This window comes from Drosophila busckii, unplaced genomic scaffold (assembly GCF_011750605.1).
Source record: "Drosophila busckii strain San Diego stock center, stock number 13000-0081.31 unplaced genomic scaffold, ASM1175060v1 hic_scaffold_56, whole genome shotgun sequence".
Classification (NCBI taxonomy): domain Eukaryota; kingdom Metazoa; phylum Arthropoda; class Insecta; order Diptera; family Drosophilidae; genus Drosophila; species Drosophila busckii.
The window spans coordinates 1-18,775 of NW_022872766.1; the positions used below are offsets into that span (position 1 = coordinate 1).

The 18,775-nt window shown below is 37.2% G+C and overlaps 1 protein-coding gene across 2 annotated transcripts; it reads left to right on the forward strand.

The window, feature by feature from the left end:
- Window positions 1-10,955: 10,955 nt before the first annotated feature.
- Window positions 10,956-18,176, forward strand: LOC117135038 (rho GTPase-activating protein conundrum). Of its 2 annotated transcripts, none has more exons than XM_033294865.1 (9): window positions 10,956-11,043; window positions 12,895-13,096; window positions 13,167-13,234; window positions 15,841-16,011; window positions 16,070-16,158; window positions 16,219-16,491; window positions 16,545-17,115; window positions 17,179-17,697; window positions 17,907-18,176. In XM_033294865.1, the coding sequence occupies exons 2-9, from the start codon at window positions 12,991-12,993 to the stop codon at window positions 18,069-18,071; spliced, it is 1,962 nt and encodes a 653-aa protein (XP_033150756.1). In that variant the 5' UTR covers window positions 10,956-11,043; window positions 12,895-12,990; the 3' UTR covers window positions 18,072-18,176. The 2 variants fall into 2 exon arrangements, with proteins under 2 accessions (XP_033150756.1, XP_033150757.1); XM_033294866.1 differs by lacking the exon at window positions 10,956-11,043 and adding an exon at window positions 11,716-11,816.
- Window positions 18,177-18,775: the final 599 nt, after the last annotated feature.

The window sequence follows — 18,775 nt, forward strand, 5'->3', positions numbered from 1 at the left end:
ATAAAAACACGTCTGCATGCGACGACGATTGAATTAAGTATCTCAAAATGTATAAAAATAAATAATATTAAAAAAGATCAGTATATGGCTAGACTCAGATTATCGAACATATGTAAAACAAGCGACCGTTCCATGGGTACCAAAATGTAATTGATATTAATATGATTATATTTTATTTATCTATTTTAGGGTGGCTGGTGGTGGAAGTCCTGTGGTCGTGGACTAAATGGACTTTATCTACATGATCCACAAGATTTAACTGCTCGCCAGGGAATTGTGTGGTTTCGCTGGCGAGGCTGGGACTATACTTTAAAAAAGGCAACAATGATGATCCGGCCACGAATGCCTCAACCGCAGTCTACGCCGTAGTCAAACATACAAAAATGTATACTGATGCTTAGTTAATGGGAGGAGTGGGATTCTATTAGGCTATTATTAACCGTCAATTTAATAGAAAATCATTAAAAACCATATAGACAATCATGCATAAAATATTTTTTTTTTTAATATGTAAAAGATTACAAATATTAAATTATTTTTTTAAACAGATATATATTATTATTTTGTTAGATTTCTTTACAAGAAAATTTGAAGACTGGTTTGCATGCATGGAATTTCAAACCCCGTTAAACCAATACCAAGCCTGGCCAAGCTGATTTTTGATGATACAGACGTTTCTCCGATCTAATTTTCAAATATTTAATTTTTTAATATTGTCCGCAATATATAAATTTTTACGCAAAAGTATATTGAGTTTCTAAGAATTATGTACTACAGATTGACGGTTGGAGTTAAAAATAAACTAGATAAGGGTAATGGTACATACGCGTACTCACAAGACAAGGCAAGGATGGCTGCAAGCAACCGAAAGATAAGGTCAAAGCAAAAAATAAGGCACACAAAATGCGATCGGCTGTCATCAGCATAAGCGAGAAATAATCTCGCTTACAGGTAGCGAAAAGAAGCACACCCCTTTTTTTTGTGTATTCCTCACATACCCTACGGCTGTCTTGATAACATTCAGTGGCTCGCATCAGCCACAATTTCGGTACCACATAACGAAGCAACACACAAAATAAAATTTGGTACGTGGTATTTTAATTGGCTTTTCAACCTTCAGCTGTGTCGTTTTTGAACTGTTAAACGACAATCGTCGTTCATTCTACTTGTAGCTGTCGCTTAGGAAATTAGACCCACTTTTGTTTTGTTATTTGTTGAGGCTTGAATTTACTATAATTCATGTAAAGCGACAATCTTAGTCATGCAGGCAAACGGCTAGTGAGTAGAGTAACATATATAACATTTTATTATTTAAATGAAAACACAGCATTTATTTACCAGATATTTTTGAAAGAAATTGCAAAACATATATGAATATATGTGTCACTGGCAGATTCTGCTTCTTAAAAATTACGGTAACGGCTACATGATAGTTAGCGAATCGGCAAACGTTCGGCCGTGAAAACATAATTTATGAAGCTCGTTTGCATGGGGGTAACGCATACTATTTTTTTTTTAAATCTATTTTATGTTAACTATGAACAGGCGAGGGTAAAAGAAAATTATTACAAAACATTTTTAAATTAATTTTAAAAGAATTTAAAAATATATATATTATTTTTTTTAATTTGATAAGTTTATATATTGGGAGTGTTAAAAAGACCCAACATTCATTGTAAGGATTGGGGAAAACCCAAAAACGCAATCAGGGCTGGGCTAGTGTTAGTTATTAATAGCTAAAAAAGTTTAAAAAAAACGCTAAGTAATAAAATCTGATGGCTGTTGGTTGATAACAGAGTAAAATTAGTTGTAATCAGCACAGATTACTCAAAGGGGCTCATGCTTTGAATAATTATTTGTGCAAACGTTAAGTGATAAAGGAACAAAATTTCGAGTACTCCAAAGAGGAACTGAGAAATTAAGTTGACTTAATAAGTATGAGGAGTCAATTTCCCCTTTAACTAATTTAATCATAAACATAATCCGGCGATTCTATAACGATGGGAGATTAATTAAAAGTAGACGATTAGTAGAAGATTTTAGATCAACTCTGGAACCCAGTAAGCCCTCGCAAACAAATAATAAAATTTTTGACAGATTTCAATATTTGATTCTGGTGTTCGAGTATTTGTAGAGACCAAACACAAGAGCAATATCCAGAATCGGATGAAACAAGAATTATAATGCCAATTTAGTTGTGTAAAGCGTCATCAAATTCTTTTAGAGAATTGAAACTGCCTTACTGACAGTTGAAAACATGCTGTCAAACTTAGCTTACTATTCAAGGAGGAAATACCTAAGTCATTACTTTTTGCATAATCGTTATTGAAGAAGTAACTGATCAATTGGTAGTTGACTATGTGAGGCGAGTGTCTATGGTAAGAACATACTTTTACATTAGAACAGTAAGTTTTAATAAGTTGTATTTACACCAATTGACAAAGACGTCAAGATCTGTCTGCAATAAAGTACTTTTGCTTTGAAAATCTTTAATCACCCGTGAAGAAAACTCAAATAGATTGGTGGTGGTAGACTTATGTTTCACAAAACTGTGTTGGTAAGGTAAAATAATTGAACTACAGAAATGCATTAGCTGAGAATTATAATTTTTTCAAAGAGTTTAGGTGTAGCAGACAATTTTGAAATACGCCAATAGTTATTTCCGTAACTTTTATGGCCATTCTTATGTAATGGAATAATAAATAATTCCTTCCAGATTGAAGGCAATGAGCAACATTTAACGGAAAAGGCAAATAGTCCATGTAGTCCATGTATGGAACCGAGCGCAATATCTAAGTGCGCAACCTGGGATGTCATCTGATCCTGGAGTGAACACAGGTTTCATTAAATTTAGTTCACGCAATATCGAGTCTTCGTTAATCACAGGCTCTGCAATATAATTCGATTTTTGTACGTTATAAGGGTAGGGTGTAATTGAAGATTCGCTATTAAAAGAATAAGTTGTTTGAAAAAAGTTTGCAAATAGGTCGGCTGATGCCTGATCATTATTTGAGGATCTGATACAAATATTAGATCAAGAAAACGGTTGTTGCAATAACGAACAATTTTTATTTAATTTAGTGAAAGATCAAGTATGCTTTTTACAAACTGATGAGAGCTAGTAGGAACAAACCAAATTATCCATTGTGGACCAAGATACATCTGATAAATTAAAATCTTCCAATACACTTAAACAATCAATACATGCTATATAGAAGGAAATTTGGCAAACAGTCACTCTAACTGAGGATAACTTCCAAAGAGCTCAACGGCAATTAATACGCCAGCACCACCGCGTCACGGACGGTCACATCTATAAGTGGTGTATTTATTTGTGAAAATTTATAAACTAGAAATGTTTGGTTTTGGCCTGGTTCCAGTAAAGGCAAGAATATTATAATGAATACTATCTTTATATAGTTTAGCTAATTTAGACTTAGTACCTCTAACATTTTTGTTGAGCTAACGACTTTTCGCTAGCTGTAATGTTGCGAATCGCGATTTAACGCCCGAATTTATATAATAAAACGACATGAATTTCTTAATAATATGCCGGCTTACGAGAGTAGCTAAAGACTTATGTGTGTCTGTTTCGAAAATCAAAGGTAGAGTAAATCAAGTTCTTACTAATGAATAATTAAAGGCAAGGCCGTTTTTATTATTAGTAACTAAAGTGATTAATGCGATATGTCAAGTAAAGTTCAACTTGTTAGTTGCGACGATCGAATGTAAGTGAATATGAAGAGAATTATAGGCTCGGCCTCATTTTGGTAACAATATTCTTCTTCTTTTCGGTTCTGCTAAACAACAAGCACCTCTCACCCATCACCTGCTAGTCAGGACAAACTCTGGATATATGTGGATAGATAAAGGGTTTCAAGGCTTCTGCCTGAGCCAAAAATTATCTTTATCGATAGTAAGACCGGAGGGGAAAATTTCTGCTGATAATTAGCTCATCTCATCTTTACTTAATTTAATCGTCGTCGCATGCAGACGTGTTTTTATAGAACCGGAAAAAAATAGAACCCCACAGTTTAGAGGCAGTGGAAATTTAAAGCATATAAAATTTAATTCAAAGTGCACGTACACTAAATAAATAGTTTATTTAGTTATTAATATTAATAATAAAATTGATTAATTAATAATCATTATTTAAAAATAAATATCAAAAAACTAAAAAAGATGAATCATAACGACATTCGTAAGCAAAAAGACAGCGCGAGCAAGACGAACGCCGGCTTCGCTTCAGCGAAACAACGCGTACTTCTCCTTCGTGGCCGAGCCAACTCAAATTACTGCTGATGCAGTACTTTTCGAACGGTCAATTACCCCTGACCTAAAATTCGACCACTTGCACCTAACAAGTGATCGAGCTCGTTCTTGCTCCCCAGCTCTACCGTCTCAAAGCACCGAGTGCATTGAGCAAACATCGAAAAAGCAAAAGCTGGCATGCAATGGGCCAAGCGACATCTCACCTACGGTGACTAGCACAACAGTCTCTTTGATCCCGCAACATCAACTACAACAACGACCTCCAACGGTATCGGCCGCCCGCTCAAGCCCATCGTTGCAACACCGCCCTCCCTACTGTGTCATCCGGCGGCAGAAAGCCCCCTATGAATCAACAATCAAAACAAAAGCAACCAAATCCAACTCCTTGACCAACAACGCAAGCGATGGCCCCGCTCGTGCAGACTGGATTGGATCGCTACATTCAAATTACCGCTTGTGCAGCCCCCTAATGCAAAGAGCGAAAATGACCCGCAGCAATATGAAAGCAGCTTCAAGCGAAAAACTTAACACCACAATAGATTTCAAATTCTAGCAGACAACCAGATGATCGCACCCGAGAAAGCGTAAAAAGAAGCAAACCACCTCCGAATATATATACGGGGAAAAAGTTCCATCCTTGTGAGCAAAATTATGAGAGTCATTGACAAGACAAACTTCCACATAATTTCCCTTGTACGGGGTAATATTCATGAAAAACGAAACAAAACGAAGTCAGAAGAAAGCTTTAGAATATTATCAAAGCATCTAAGCGAACTAAAATGAATTTTTTCACGTATCAATTAAAAAGCAGTAAGGGCTTACATGGTTCTTTAAAGGGCATAGAATCAGGATGTAACACCTGCAGAATAACTCAGGTCTACATGATAAAGCTTTAACGCCCAAAAACAGTCTTCAACTTCTTAAACAAGGATAAGAAGCCCCAACCGCCTTCAAGGTTGAGCTGGAGCCAGACAACAATACTCTAAAAAAACGAAGTGCACCCTATAAACAAACTTCAGTTTCTACTGCATCGCAGAATCACTGTAGAAGAACCACATAAACGCAACGCCCTGTACAATGTATAATTGTCAAGAATATTGCCACACACGGTCATACTGCACACTCCGCCGGTGTGCGTAGTTTGTGGACAGCTCATGACTCCGCCACTGCCTAAAGCAAGCAAAGCGACTCTAGTACCAAAAGGTGCAGCAACTGCGGTGGTAATCACACAGCTATCTACAAAGGTTGCCCAATATATAGGGATTAAAAAAGTCGAATCCACCAGCGAGTTACCACGCCGCGCTCCGCAAATGTACGGCTTACACCACCTAAACCACACCCAGACGTCTTCTTCTCGTCGGCAACCAGATCGTCGCTTGACTCCCGCTCCTCAATAAGGAAAAATGTGACATTGGCAGGCGCTTTAAAATAGGATTGGAGCCCACTACGCCAAATACATTGCACCCGAAAGCACCTAAACTCTGAGATAAATATGGCAAACCAGCCTGTGAAACACCAACAAAATAACTTGAGGCACTGTTCCTAGCTGCAACAAAGCATATGGAGTATCATGTCCTTTCATTGCCGAACAACTATGCAAGATTTAATGCGTAATCCAGAATCTCTTGATACAAATGTTAATATCACACCAGTCCAAATAATCAATGCTCCTCTACGTATATCCACGGGGAATGCTAATGGCGTTTCACAGCATAAACTTGAGTTATCTCAATTCCCGCTCGACAAACACATTGACGTCCTGCTATTGTCAGAAAACACATCTGACCAACAAATATAACTTGAACTTAAGAGGCTACACATTCTATGGCACAACAAACCATCCCGATGGCAAGGCACATGGGGACTGGTATCCTGATCAAAAACCGTATCAAGCATCACCGTACAGGAGTTTGCAGAAAATTTTTACAAGCCACAACAATAAAAAATAAAACTGGATAGTGGTAACCAACTTACTAGCCGCAGTATATTGCCCTCCTCGCTTCACCATAGTGAAGGAGAGTTTCATGCATTCTTCGACTCACTAGGGGACCATTTCATAGCCGCAGGAGACTACAATGCAAAGCACACACCACTGGGGAATCTCGCTGTGACTCCAAAAGGAAAGCAGCTCTATAATGGCAATTATAAAAGCAGCAGCAACAAACTCGACACGTTTCCCCGTAGACCAACATTACTGGCCAACAGACCCATAAACTGCTGACTTAATAGATTCGCAATACCAAAAAATATACCTCGAAATTTGATCAGTGCCGAAAGCTCTCAGATCTCTCAACTGACCACTCACCCGTCCTTAATTAATTTACTCAGTCATCCAGTAACTGATGATCAACCGCTTAGATTGACTACACCCCAAAACCAAATGGATCTGCTATAGGAAATATATAAGCTCACACAATTACGCTAAATCCTGTACTCAACGTTAAAGATGATATCGACAGCCTTTATCAAAACACTAGAGTCCAATTTTGTCACCGCAGCGCATTGCAACTTCTCAAAACGCACAAGTGCCTTACACTCAAAAGAAAAATCAGCAAATCGAGCAACTCGTTCTAGAAGAGAATGGCAGTCTAGAATGCAGTCTCACAGTCGCCATATGCACGTCAAAGCCTTAAAGCCACTCGAAAGCTTAACAAAGCGTTAAAACAACAAAAAGCAAATAGTCAACATCCTACATCCAGCAACTATCATCCTCTTCTACGAAAAACTCAATGTGGAAAGCTTATCCAACTCTATGCTCACCAACAGAAACCGTGATGCCTATAAGAAACTAACTTGGCGGCTGGGCCCGCGGTGATGAAGACAGAGAAAAAACATTTGCAGGACACCTTGAAAATGTGTTTATACAGCCAAATCCTGCCACAAATTCATTCACAATACCAACATAATGAATATTATACATTATTCAACAAGAAGCCAATGGAATTTCGCCCAAACGAAATTGCACACATCATCAAAAGATCAGTTGAACCCGAAAAAATCACAGGCTTCGACCAAATAACGCCAAAAATGATTATTGAGCTCCCATATTGTGCAGTTTGCACCCTCGCGCAACTCTTCAATGCCATCACCAAGCTTGGTTACTTCCCAGAGAGATGGAAAAAGTCAATAATAATAATGATACCAAAGCCAGGCAAAGATCACACAAATCCATCGTCATACAGACCTATAAGCCTACTATCATGCCTTTCAAATCTCTTTGAAAAATGCTTGCTGACTGGGATAAATCCATATCTAAGAATCCATAACAAAATTCCATCACATCAATTTGGTTTTCGTGAAAAACACGGCACTATCGAGGTTAATCCGCAATAACATCTGAAATTAAGAAGCGCATTCGAAAACCGGAGAATATTGCACTGCAATATTCTTTGGATGTATCCCAAGCAGTCGACAGAGTCTGGCTAGAAGGACTAACGCATAAGATCAGAACAACGCTTCCCAATAATACACACAAATTATTAGAGTCGTATCTATATGACAGGAAATTTGCAGTGAGATGCAATTCTGCTATGTCTGACGACTATGTGATCAGAGCTGGAGGCCCACAAGGCAGCGTACTTGGATCAACACTATATGTCCTTTACACAGCAGATATACCAACAAGTAGACGACTAACAACATCCACCTTTGCTGACGATATACTATTCTCAGCCGTTCGAGGTGCCCTATGCAAAGCCAGCAGCGCAACTGCTCTTCATATGTTTCGAAGTGGAGAAAGGCTCTCTGACTGGCCGAATAAAAAGTAACGAACAAAAAAGAAACATGTTACGTTACCCTAAACAGGCAAAAAATTGTCCACCACTCACACTAAACAATTCCGCACTCCCGCAAGGCAAACGAAGAGTGACGTATCCTTGGAGTACACCTCGACAGAAGACTCACATGCCGTAGGCACATCGAAGCCAAGAGCAACTAGAAACGAAAGCCAATAGCCTTCCACTGGCTTATCAACGCCCGGTCCTCTCTCAGCCTTGAATATAAGGTTCTGCTTTACAATTTCCGTACTTTAACCAATCTGGACCTATGGCTCCCAACTATGGGGAACGCTAGCAATAGCAACATTGATATTGTCCAGAAGAAGTCCAGTCAAAAATCCTTTAGAACTATCACCGGGCACCGTTGGGTACGTTCGAAACGGAAAACATACAGAAAGATCTAAATATTCAACCAGTCAGAGATGTACTAGCTGAACACAAGGTAAAAAATACTACAGCAAGCTTTCTTCGAATCCTAATCCGCGCGGCGCGAGGGCTAACAAGCTGTGCAGCCGCTCCCGGTCTGCGTCGTAACGACCTCCCAACCCAGCGATAGAATCTAGGAACGTGCAATCCTAAAACAGTTTAGAGAAAGTGTTAATGTTTATTATAAGTTTGTATACTTGATTGTTAGTCTCAATTTAAGAGAAGATTCAATAAAAACAGCAATGTTTAAAAAAAAAAAAAAAAAAAATTAGCTCATCTTGAAGATGAATCCAAGCGCCGGACAAGAAATTTTTTTCTGGCTTTGGTTTATGGTGTCATTGTAGGGCGCCCAAACTGTGGCATGTGCCAACGAAGAAATATCTGAGATTCCTCAAAGGAGCAATCACCAGCATTGGCGAACTTTGGCTTGGATTAAAAGACCAAATCAAGTATCAGAACGAGTATTGCAAGAGTGGATGAGAGGGAAAGGTCGCGAAAAAGGAAACGACAATGATTCATTCATGGTCATGAATCCAAAAAACCTGCGCAAACACGGCTAGGTGAAGAAAAGGTCGCACATAGTTCAGATGTGCTCGATCGACCTACTGCGGCTTATGGACTAGAGATGGTAGCGGATGTGGTAGACGTGAGTCTTCTTCAAGAGTCCTGAATCGTAGGTGAAAGAGTTTGTGCACTGAGATAATGTCACCTATACATAGAGTTCTCCCTCTGTCTAAAAAGTAAGGCTTTTTCAAAAATCCAAGAGATGAAATCAGGTCGAAGAGAAAACCTTCCAGATCGCTGAACGGGATGGCTTTCGAGAAATCAGCCCAAAAGAACCTTCACAAATCACCAAAGTAAAGATACAATTTAACAAAAACAGAGCTTTAGATGGAAACTAACAGTTAGATTATAAAACGTTAGATTTTTAAAACGAAATTCAGAAGGACCAAAAAGAATCGTGAGCAGCAAGAACAATTGATAACACACTACAGAGAAACGATAGAGAGAGGACGCGTTCAACAATGTCAGGATCTGGTCAGTGTAGATAGCACTGATCAACATTATTGCTCATTCAATGGTTTATGCTAATGCTTAGCTGCAGAATGATAAATGACCGATGCTACACTTGTACAATCAGGAGGAGGAGTCATGTCGAATATTCTTCTAAGCAAAAGGTCGCTTAAATAATGCAGAGCGGCTTATGAGGATGATAACAGGTAAAACGGTCTTGGAGCAAGCCCAGAAATAACCTAAATCGTTTTCTTCACAAGGAAACACAATATCGTGAGCTTAGCACATCAATCACTTGGAAGAACCCAGCTCAAGTTAGCAAAAAGGCAAAGTATTTGGAAGTTATCCTACACTTCAAGCCCTACTGGAACCTAGAGAAAGTTTACGGACCTATAATGCTGCTGCAAGGACTGAAAGCTTGGACGTAATAGGCTCTGCACGTTCTACTGCCCAAGAAGCTCAAGATACTGTATTAGATCCAACGCCGTAAAAGAACAGCATGACATGTCACAAAGACACTGGGAAAATGAACTAAGCAGCAAGGACTCTCTTATCTTGCTGTTAGAAGTCTAAAGAGAACAGCGTAATAATTGCCGCAAAGCACAACAATATGGTGGCCCCACCAAGACTTTTGTCGGAGCTGCGGTAATATTAAAGAAGGCTGTCTCAGAAAACGTGACCAATTCCAAAGGAGCTGGGCAGCCCTGCAATGGTAAGGTTGAAAAATCTAGTCAAGTTTCTGGAGTCTTTTCTTAACCCCTATCTATTCGAACAGCAAATACCTGCAGCACAATGGCCAACTGGAGTTTGGTTTCTCCGTTAGGGAAACCTGTCTATTCTTATCTAACCTAACCTAACCTTCATTATCTTTATTTTAAACCTAATTTAACAGCAAATAAAAAAAGAAAGCCTTTTTAATTTATAAACATATATGCAATATGAAAACTCTGTCAATAAATTTAATTTCTTAAAATGAATAATGTAGTGCAAGGTGGTGAAGGCGGGGACTTTTAACAACAAGCGCCGCTTAAAACTGGCTCATTTGACGGCGGATTTACTAAAGAGCGCCCTAAAAAAGATATGATGGCTGTACGAGAATCTTCACATTTTTCCGGACAAATTTATGAACATAAGCGACTTATCAAATATAATTTTACTCATAGTATACAAAGAAAACAAAGAATGGTTGTTGTATATGTTTTTAATTTTACAAACTAAATTCAACATTGTGGTCGACAATTTTGTGGGGTTTTTATTCATTCAAACCGGTTCCTCGCGCTTAATCGTAAACCTGATCTTGCATGTGAGTATTTTTTATTTGTATAAGACACACATACAAATAAATTTACTATCACACAATACTGCTGATGCACATGTATGTATAGACACACACACACACACACACACACACACACACATTTATGCATAAGTGAAGTTTAGTTTTTTGTTCTGAATATCAGTTCATTTCCAATTTTTGATTCAGGTGGTTCACTGCATCAATTCGGTTTCAATTTTTATAAGTGAATCGTTTACATTCGTGTTTAATTACTTATATGTATGGTATATTTGTGCAGATTTTATTACAAGTACAAATGTTACTACATTTGTACTATGCATGCTATATATGTATACATATGTAGGAAAATTATGACGCGGATTTGTGAACGATGATCATATACATACATACATATGTATGGATGTACAATTTACACTTTTTTGAAAGCTTTGTACATAACCTTACATGCACATTCATTCTAAATTAATACATATGTATGCATATAATTTTTAATTTTAAAGTGATAAATCCTAAGTTACAATAATGTGCAGTGTAGGTGTATGTGCAGGTTAATGTACATAGTATGTCTGTGTGTAGATATTATGTACACATATTCATTTGCAAGTATGTACATACATACAAATGTATGCATATTTAAAGGTTCATTTATATTCACTCTCTCTTCACATGTGTTTGTATAATTGGTAGTTCATAATGTAAACATAAGTATGTACACATATAATTGCATTCATAAGTATATAATTACATACATATATAGGTATGCATATATGTACATATGTACAGAGTGCTTACTTCACACATCATATACATACATACATATTTAAAAATTTGTCGATATGTATACATACATATTTACCTCCAATTGTACATACTCTGCAGTTTGGTAGACTAGTCCTCGGCTGTTTTCTTTTAATGTATGTAAATATATAAATCTCTTAATCCCTTTTTCTATGGATTATTACTGCACTGGACGTAAGAATGGACCAACTAAAACAACATTTTTTGCACAGTTGAAACTGAGTAACTTTGAGGTATAGAAATGGAATATTTGTTTCTCATAAGAATACATAATTCGATAATTAATATATATATATATGTATATGTACATAAGAACAATACTCATAATGTTCATATTTTGTATGTTTTGTTCTCTTTACCGAATCGCTAGCTAGCATAGTTTTGTTTTACTTTGGTATGGCGTGGCAGATTCCACAAAGTACAAACATATATATATGAGTCCATATTGTCATGTCAGTATAAGCAACGAGACTAGGCTCTCCGATACTGTCCGCAAAACGTAAATACCGGATAAAACCTGTTTTACAATACAAAACAAAAAAAAACTGATTTACGCCTACAATGCTTAATGGAAATTTAAAGTAACTTAGAATTTTCCATATAGACAGCGGTGTGCACTGACGTGCATCAGAGAACGACTGAGTGCACCTACACAGAAAATGAAAGGGTACGTCAATGGTGGTACTGCCACCATGGTTGCGGTGGTGCACACTGTCGCAATGGGTTTGCTGCGATGCCCTTGTCAAAGTGTATGCATAAGTTTTTTGCGACAACTTTTACTTAAATTAAATTTAGAGGCTAATCTGTTTTCAAAAATGCCTGAAATATGGTAAACTGGCAACACTGGTGCCGTCAGACGATCTCTGTTTAAGCGTCGCTTAAATAACACAGTAATCATAGCTCTCGTTTAAGCATACATAACATTTAAGAGTCAGTGAAGAAGTAATGAAAATCGTTCGCCTTCAAACGCTTAACTTTTTCCCATTAGTCTACTCGCGCCATTAACATGCATATTGAAATAGTATAAATGCGAACATTTTAGTGCTTTCATTTAAGAATTTAAATACATTTTCTGGGCTGAATCTTGTTTTTTTTTATCCAAAATGGAGATCGCGAGCCACATCAAAAAGTCGGTCTGCTGCTTAGTGCTTTTCTAAAATATTTCCTTGCCTCTCATGTCAGCTTTAAGTAATAATAATTGTTTAAAGTCATTAAACATTTTTAGGAAATGTGTATGTATGTATGTACAGACGACTAGTGGGCATCAGCCACTGTTCCGATTAAATTTTAAATTAATTTTTTTTTTCATAGATTAATGTGTCAATATATGACTCGATTTGACGGAAATCGAAAAGAAATATACTGTTTGACAATCAGGGCAGTATGCCATAATAGTAACAAAGCATAATGAATAACATGGATAACACCTGTGAACAGGATTACACGGAATTTCTTAACGAATATTTGCTTCAAACTAATTTGACCTGCAATGAGCCCGAAGCCCGTTATGAAGGTAATATTGTAAATACAAAAGTCCGTTATAAGTTGTGAATTATTTTTATCGCTTGTTCTTATTTAATTAGATGGTGAATTGGAAGCCGAATGGTTAATATCTGCTGGCTATCCAGAATTGACTAAGCCATTCAAGCAAGTAAGTATGGTGGATACCATTCATGTTACTATAGTTGATTTTCACGGGAATATAAATAAAAAATTAGTTTCATTTAAAAAGTGGCTCGTGACTTCAGTCCTATAGGATATAATTTCAGAAAAATTGAAAACTAAGTTTTCCATATAAACAGCAGTGGGCGCTAGGTGACGTACAATGCAGAAGTTGTTAACGGCGTAACGTGTGTGCGGCGCACAAAACACACAAGAAAATCTGTGTGTGCTTTCAGCCACACAGAAGCAACTGTTCGCAAACCCAAAATGCGATCGGCTGGCATAGGCATAAGCGAGAAACAATCTCGCTTGCTGTCTCTGTCTGTCTGCATTGCTAGCGACGCCGACGCGACAACAGGTAGCAAACAGAAAAAACAAGAAATTTTATGACCTTTTTAGTGTGCGGGAAGGAATTGCCTACGCACAAAATGCTGCTCGGATCTTTTTTCCACACACAAGTAATTGTTTTGTGGTCTCAACCACAATTTCGATTGTGTTTGGCAGTACTACCATAGTAGTACACGTTGTGTTTTTAGAGGTGTGTGCACTCTTGCCATTCTCTGGTGTGTATGTATGTGCGTGCATACGTGTATTTGTTTGCTGCATTCCTCTAGTGACGAGTTAGCTGCGCCCAGCTTTAAAGAGAGCTTGTTTTAAATTCGTAAAACGGAGCAACTGTAAATTTGTTAAAAAGCATTAAAAATTAAGATTTTGCAGATTTCAAGATCAGATCATGTCCAATTTATACAGGCATATTATATATAAATTTAACTTTTTAAAGAAAGTCGTTGTTTTTTTTACTTTACAACTTGTACATTGCTGAAAATTGAACAACATCATATAAATACATAAAAAGGTTTGAGTACTTTTTTGTGATATAATCATATTATGTTTTCAAGAATGTCTATACAGATGTATAATAACACAAGGGAACAAATTAGCTTTTTATACGCTTTGACATTTTTATTTATTGATTGGAAATGTTTAGCAGTTTTTGTACACTTTGACATTTTTGTAAAAACTGGAAAGTGTATTATGAAGTTGTGCAAATATATGTAACAGGGAGGAGGAGGCGTGGCAGATTCCACAAAGTATATATATATTTGATCAGCTAGAAAGACTGATTCGATATAGACATGTCCGTCTGTCCGGCCGTCTGTATGAGTGCAACTATAAGAGCTAGAGCAACCAAACTTGATATGTAGGTGCTCCTATACCCAGGACATATCGCTTTTATTTAGTTTTGTTTTATTTCCATATTTTTATTAAAAAGGTATTTTGCGAAAAGTCGAGCAGATAAGAAAAAAACAAGTACATATTTGGGATTAGCGTCCCAAAAAAAAACTGAAATCATTTATCTTGAGTACTTTTGCTGTCAATAAACTTACTGAATACAAAAAATTAATGTAATCTTTTCGCAAATAAAACTTACGCACTTTATTAGGAAAAATTAAGGGCTGCCTATGCTAGGTCTCCCGTCATGTCGTTATATCCTGTGGGCTAGTGCGTCCTAGAAATCATCCGTTAGAGTCCAGAAACTTTGCCAGATTTGCCAACCTTATCTCTGTAAGGGTGCTCAGCCCCTTATCCGAGGAGCGGAGTCTCCTTTTGTGAAGTTGTTCTGTTTGGGTTGGCCAAGGCCAAAGTGACTTTGTGACCTCGCAGCCCAGTACAGCTGACCAGTGTCTACTTGCCATGTTTCTTTCAGACCTTTTGTGTTCTGATAGTGCATACTGGATGAGCTTTTTATACACTTTGACATTTTTGTAAAAAATGGATGCGTGTGTTTGCTGCGATGCGCTAGTCAAAGTGTATCTAAAAGTTGGTGGCGCCCAACTTTATATTGTCCACTTGTTAATCTATGTCGCTGGCAGCACAGGGCTCGTCTGACTGAACTAATCGCCACTGTGTATTTGAGGAAAATTCCTATTGACGTCCTGTTAAACTGAAGCAGGCCAGTCTTTGCACCTTTTGGATGTTTTTGAGATGGGAGTTTGTGCCGCTTCTGACCAGGATTGGTCTAACGACTGCAGTATACATCCAGTGAATCATGTACGGTTGCAGTCCCCATCTGTTCCCAAAAGTCTTGCATATGAAGAAGGCATGTAGTGCCTTTTTCATCCTTTCCTCCGAGTTTCTCTGCGAGGAGAGCTTGGAGTCTAGTATTACTTCAAGATACTTCGCCTCTCTTAATGGCTTCTGCTGCGTTTGTTGGAAGTTGGAAGTTCGGAATCATGTATTTTCGTGTGAACAAAACGAGTTCGGTCTTCTGTGGGTTGGTCCCAAGTACGTTTCGTTCTGTCTAGCGCAGAGTTCGGCCAAGTGTGTTTTCCATAAGTAAGCATTGTAGGCAAGAACTTGCCTGTAACAAGTAAAACTAGGTTATCCGCGTAGGCTGTAGCTCTGCATCCTTTATGTTTTAATTTCATTAGAAGGGGATTTCGAACAAGATTTCACAACAGGATATGACTCCTCCTTGTGGGGTGCCTGAGGTGCGGAGTTGTACACTAAAACCTTTTGATTTTGATATATACTGTACATTAATAGTCCATATTCTCTAATCATTCTGATATATATATATATATATATTTGTAGGGCTTAGAGGTACGAAATACTGATCTTGAGCCTGTCTTAGCGATACTCTCAACGCCCCATGCCGATGCTATTAAACAACGCGTTCGAGCGCTAAATTATACAGTTCGGGGGCGCACAAAAAATCGTTCAAAACGGAAACCAGATATACGGGATGTTTTTCGGGATTTCGATGTAAGTATTCAGGATATAGTTACTATGATGGCAATATATCTTCATTACTATTATTTAGGAATCAAGTACTGGAACTCGATCCCGCAGTGCCACTCCAGACTCGCTTGACTCAGTACATGGGGATGATATTTGGGGAAATACTTCCATGTGCGTCTTATTACATTAATATCCTTTTTTATGAATACCTTTATTTTTATAAATTTTTAGTCCAAGCTTTGTAAGCATATTTGATCCCACCCAAGCAAGCGATAACTCTACAGCTTACTCTGTCAACAACAAGCACATTGGGCTAAAGATAAGACGTACTCCAAGCGCCCCATTAAAAAATTCAACATCAACTGATATTTTCCGCGGGTCTCAAGTGCGCTGTGATCTCCCAATGTACTCGTCTGAGGGTATTAAATTGCTTGGATTTTCGCGTATAGGCACTTTACATATGCCACGCAGCCGCTCAGGCTCCGATCCTTCGTGCTCAATTGGGTAAGCCAAATTATTTTTAGAAAAATAACAATACTTTAATATATAAGTTTAAGGCGAGTACGTGATCAGATAATGCAGGATTCACAAAGTGAAAATAATACCTCTTCAGGTGATTCAAGCGACGAATATCTTATAAACCCAACGCGAAATATTTCATCATTACCAGAGAAGATACAGAATAAGATAAATCTTGAGCCCCAAAAAATCATTCAGGGCTCTCCTTCAATAAGAAATTTTGTCAGCTTCGAAAGTATGTGCCTAGACAAATCTAGTCAAGATAGTGAAGATATAGTTAATAGCTTGGTGAAAACACACAGTTCTGACATTAACACAATAAATGAAATAGAACTGAAATGCTTGCAACCCATTTTTTGGCTTGAGCTAGCCACAGTCTTTGATAGAAACCATGTGTCTCTTGATAAAAGAAAACCTTTTAAAAGGCGTCGTAAAGAAGAGGGTAACCTGTTTGGAGTTTCGTTGAATGCATTAATTCGCCGAGACCAACAACTAACTGGAACGGATTCTACACTAGTTCCCCAATTTCTTGAGGCATTGCTTGCTGAACTGATTCAACGAGGAGCAAAGGAAGAAGGTATCTTACGTGTAGCTGGACAAAAGCATAAGGTGATATTGCTAAGGAATACTTTTAAATACAATGCCATACTAATAGTAAACTTACTTTTACAGACTGAAATAATTTATAATGAGTTGGAAACCAGTTTTTATACAAATCCAGAAAAGTTTTCACATTTGCTCAATTCAGCAAGCGTACATGAATTAAGCGCACTACTAAAACGTTGGTTACGAGAATTACCTCAGCCCTTGCTGTCGAGCGAGCTGATACAACTATATTATCAGTGCCATGCACTTCCTCCAAAGGACCAAATAATGGCACTGTCTATTCTGTGCCTAATGCTCCCTCACGAAAACCGTAACACTCTTCGTTCGATTTTACGATTTCTGAATTCCATAATATACTTTAAAGATGTTAATAAGATGAATTTGCACAACGTGTCCACGATAATTGCACCATCATTTTTCCCACCACGGTTTATACATCCAATTGACAAAAACAATATCGCCGATCAAGTGAAAATGGCTGCTTTATGTTGTCGTCTTACTACCGCTTTAATAACGTGTGGAGAGGATTTGTTTCAGATTCCGGATAATCTTGTTGTGGAGTCGCGAAATGTTAAGGCTACACAGGTATTATTTACACTCACTTAATTTCCTTATAAAAGGTGACTTTTTAATTCAGCACGCTCTTACTCAATAAAAATGAAACTCGATTTGTCATCACTTGACAGTAGAGAAGATATTATCGAATGCTTACCATTTGAGAAAATAACTTATTATGCCGTATATACACCTGCTATGAATATTAAATACATTTTTTTCGTATTTTAATAATTTAGGGAAAACGGGGTCACCGACATGTAAGCAGGACAACTTCTACGACACTTAACAGTGTAAAAAAAAACAATGATGGTAAATTAAATATCGGTGAAGCACAAAGCAACATGAGAGGTTCTCCACGGCCATCCATTAATCCAACTCATGTTCACCGATTCGTCGTCTGACAATGGTCCAACGACCAGTACCTAAGCTGGTACTTTGTATACAATATTAATAAAATCTTTAAAGCAAACAATGTTTTAATATAATAATTATTTTCATATTAAAATGTACTCCGGTGCATAACATTTTATGAGCTATAAAATCTATTTTTTACAAACGTATGGTTAATTTTGTAAAAAAAATATTTTTAAACTTTTGATAAAAAATAGCATATAGATATAATTCTAAAACAATCTCTTGTTCTTATTATATATGTATTATTATTATTACAATTTGTTGAAGGGCTTCAGAAAGAAAATAAAACGATTTGTCAATTATCAAGCAGTTTCAAAATATTTTTAGGGGTTAATAATACCAATGAGTATATTTGGTACGTAAGCAAGTATAATACATGCGAAATAATTTAATACATTTTCAAGTTTGAATAGTCTGATTTTGAAAATTAAATTATGTCTTAATATTCTAAAATTATTTTGACTATGGAAGAGTTTTTCATTATTTATGATGACTCTCATTTGTTAAGAAAAAGGGATTACAAATAACAGTTGGAAAAAAATTCAGATTTTTTTTTAATTATAAGCTATGACCTCATGCAATTTTTGTTATTAATAAAAATTTCGTTAAAAACAAGTGGACAAATAAAAGTTTGGCGCTACCAACTTTTAGATACACTTTGACTAGGGCATCGCAGCAAACACATGCATGC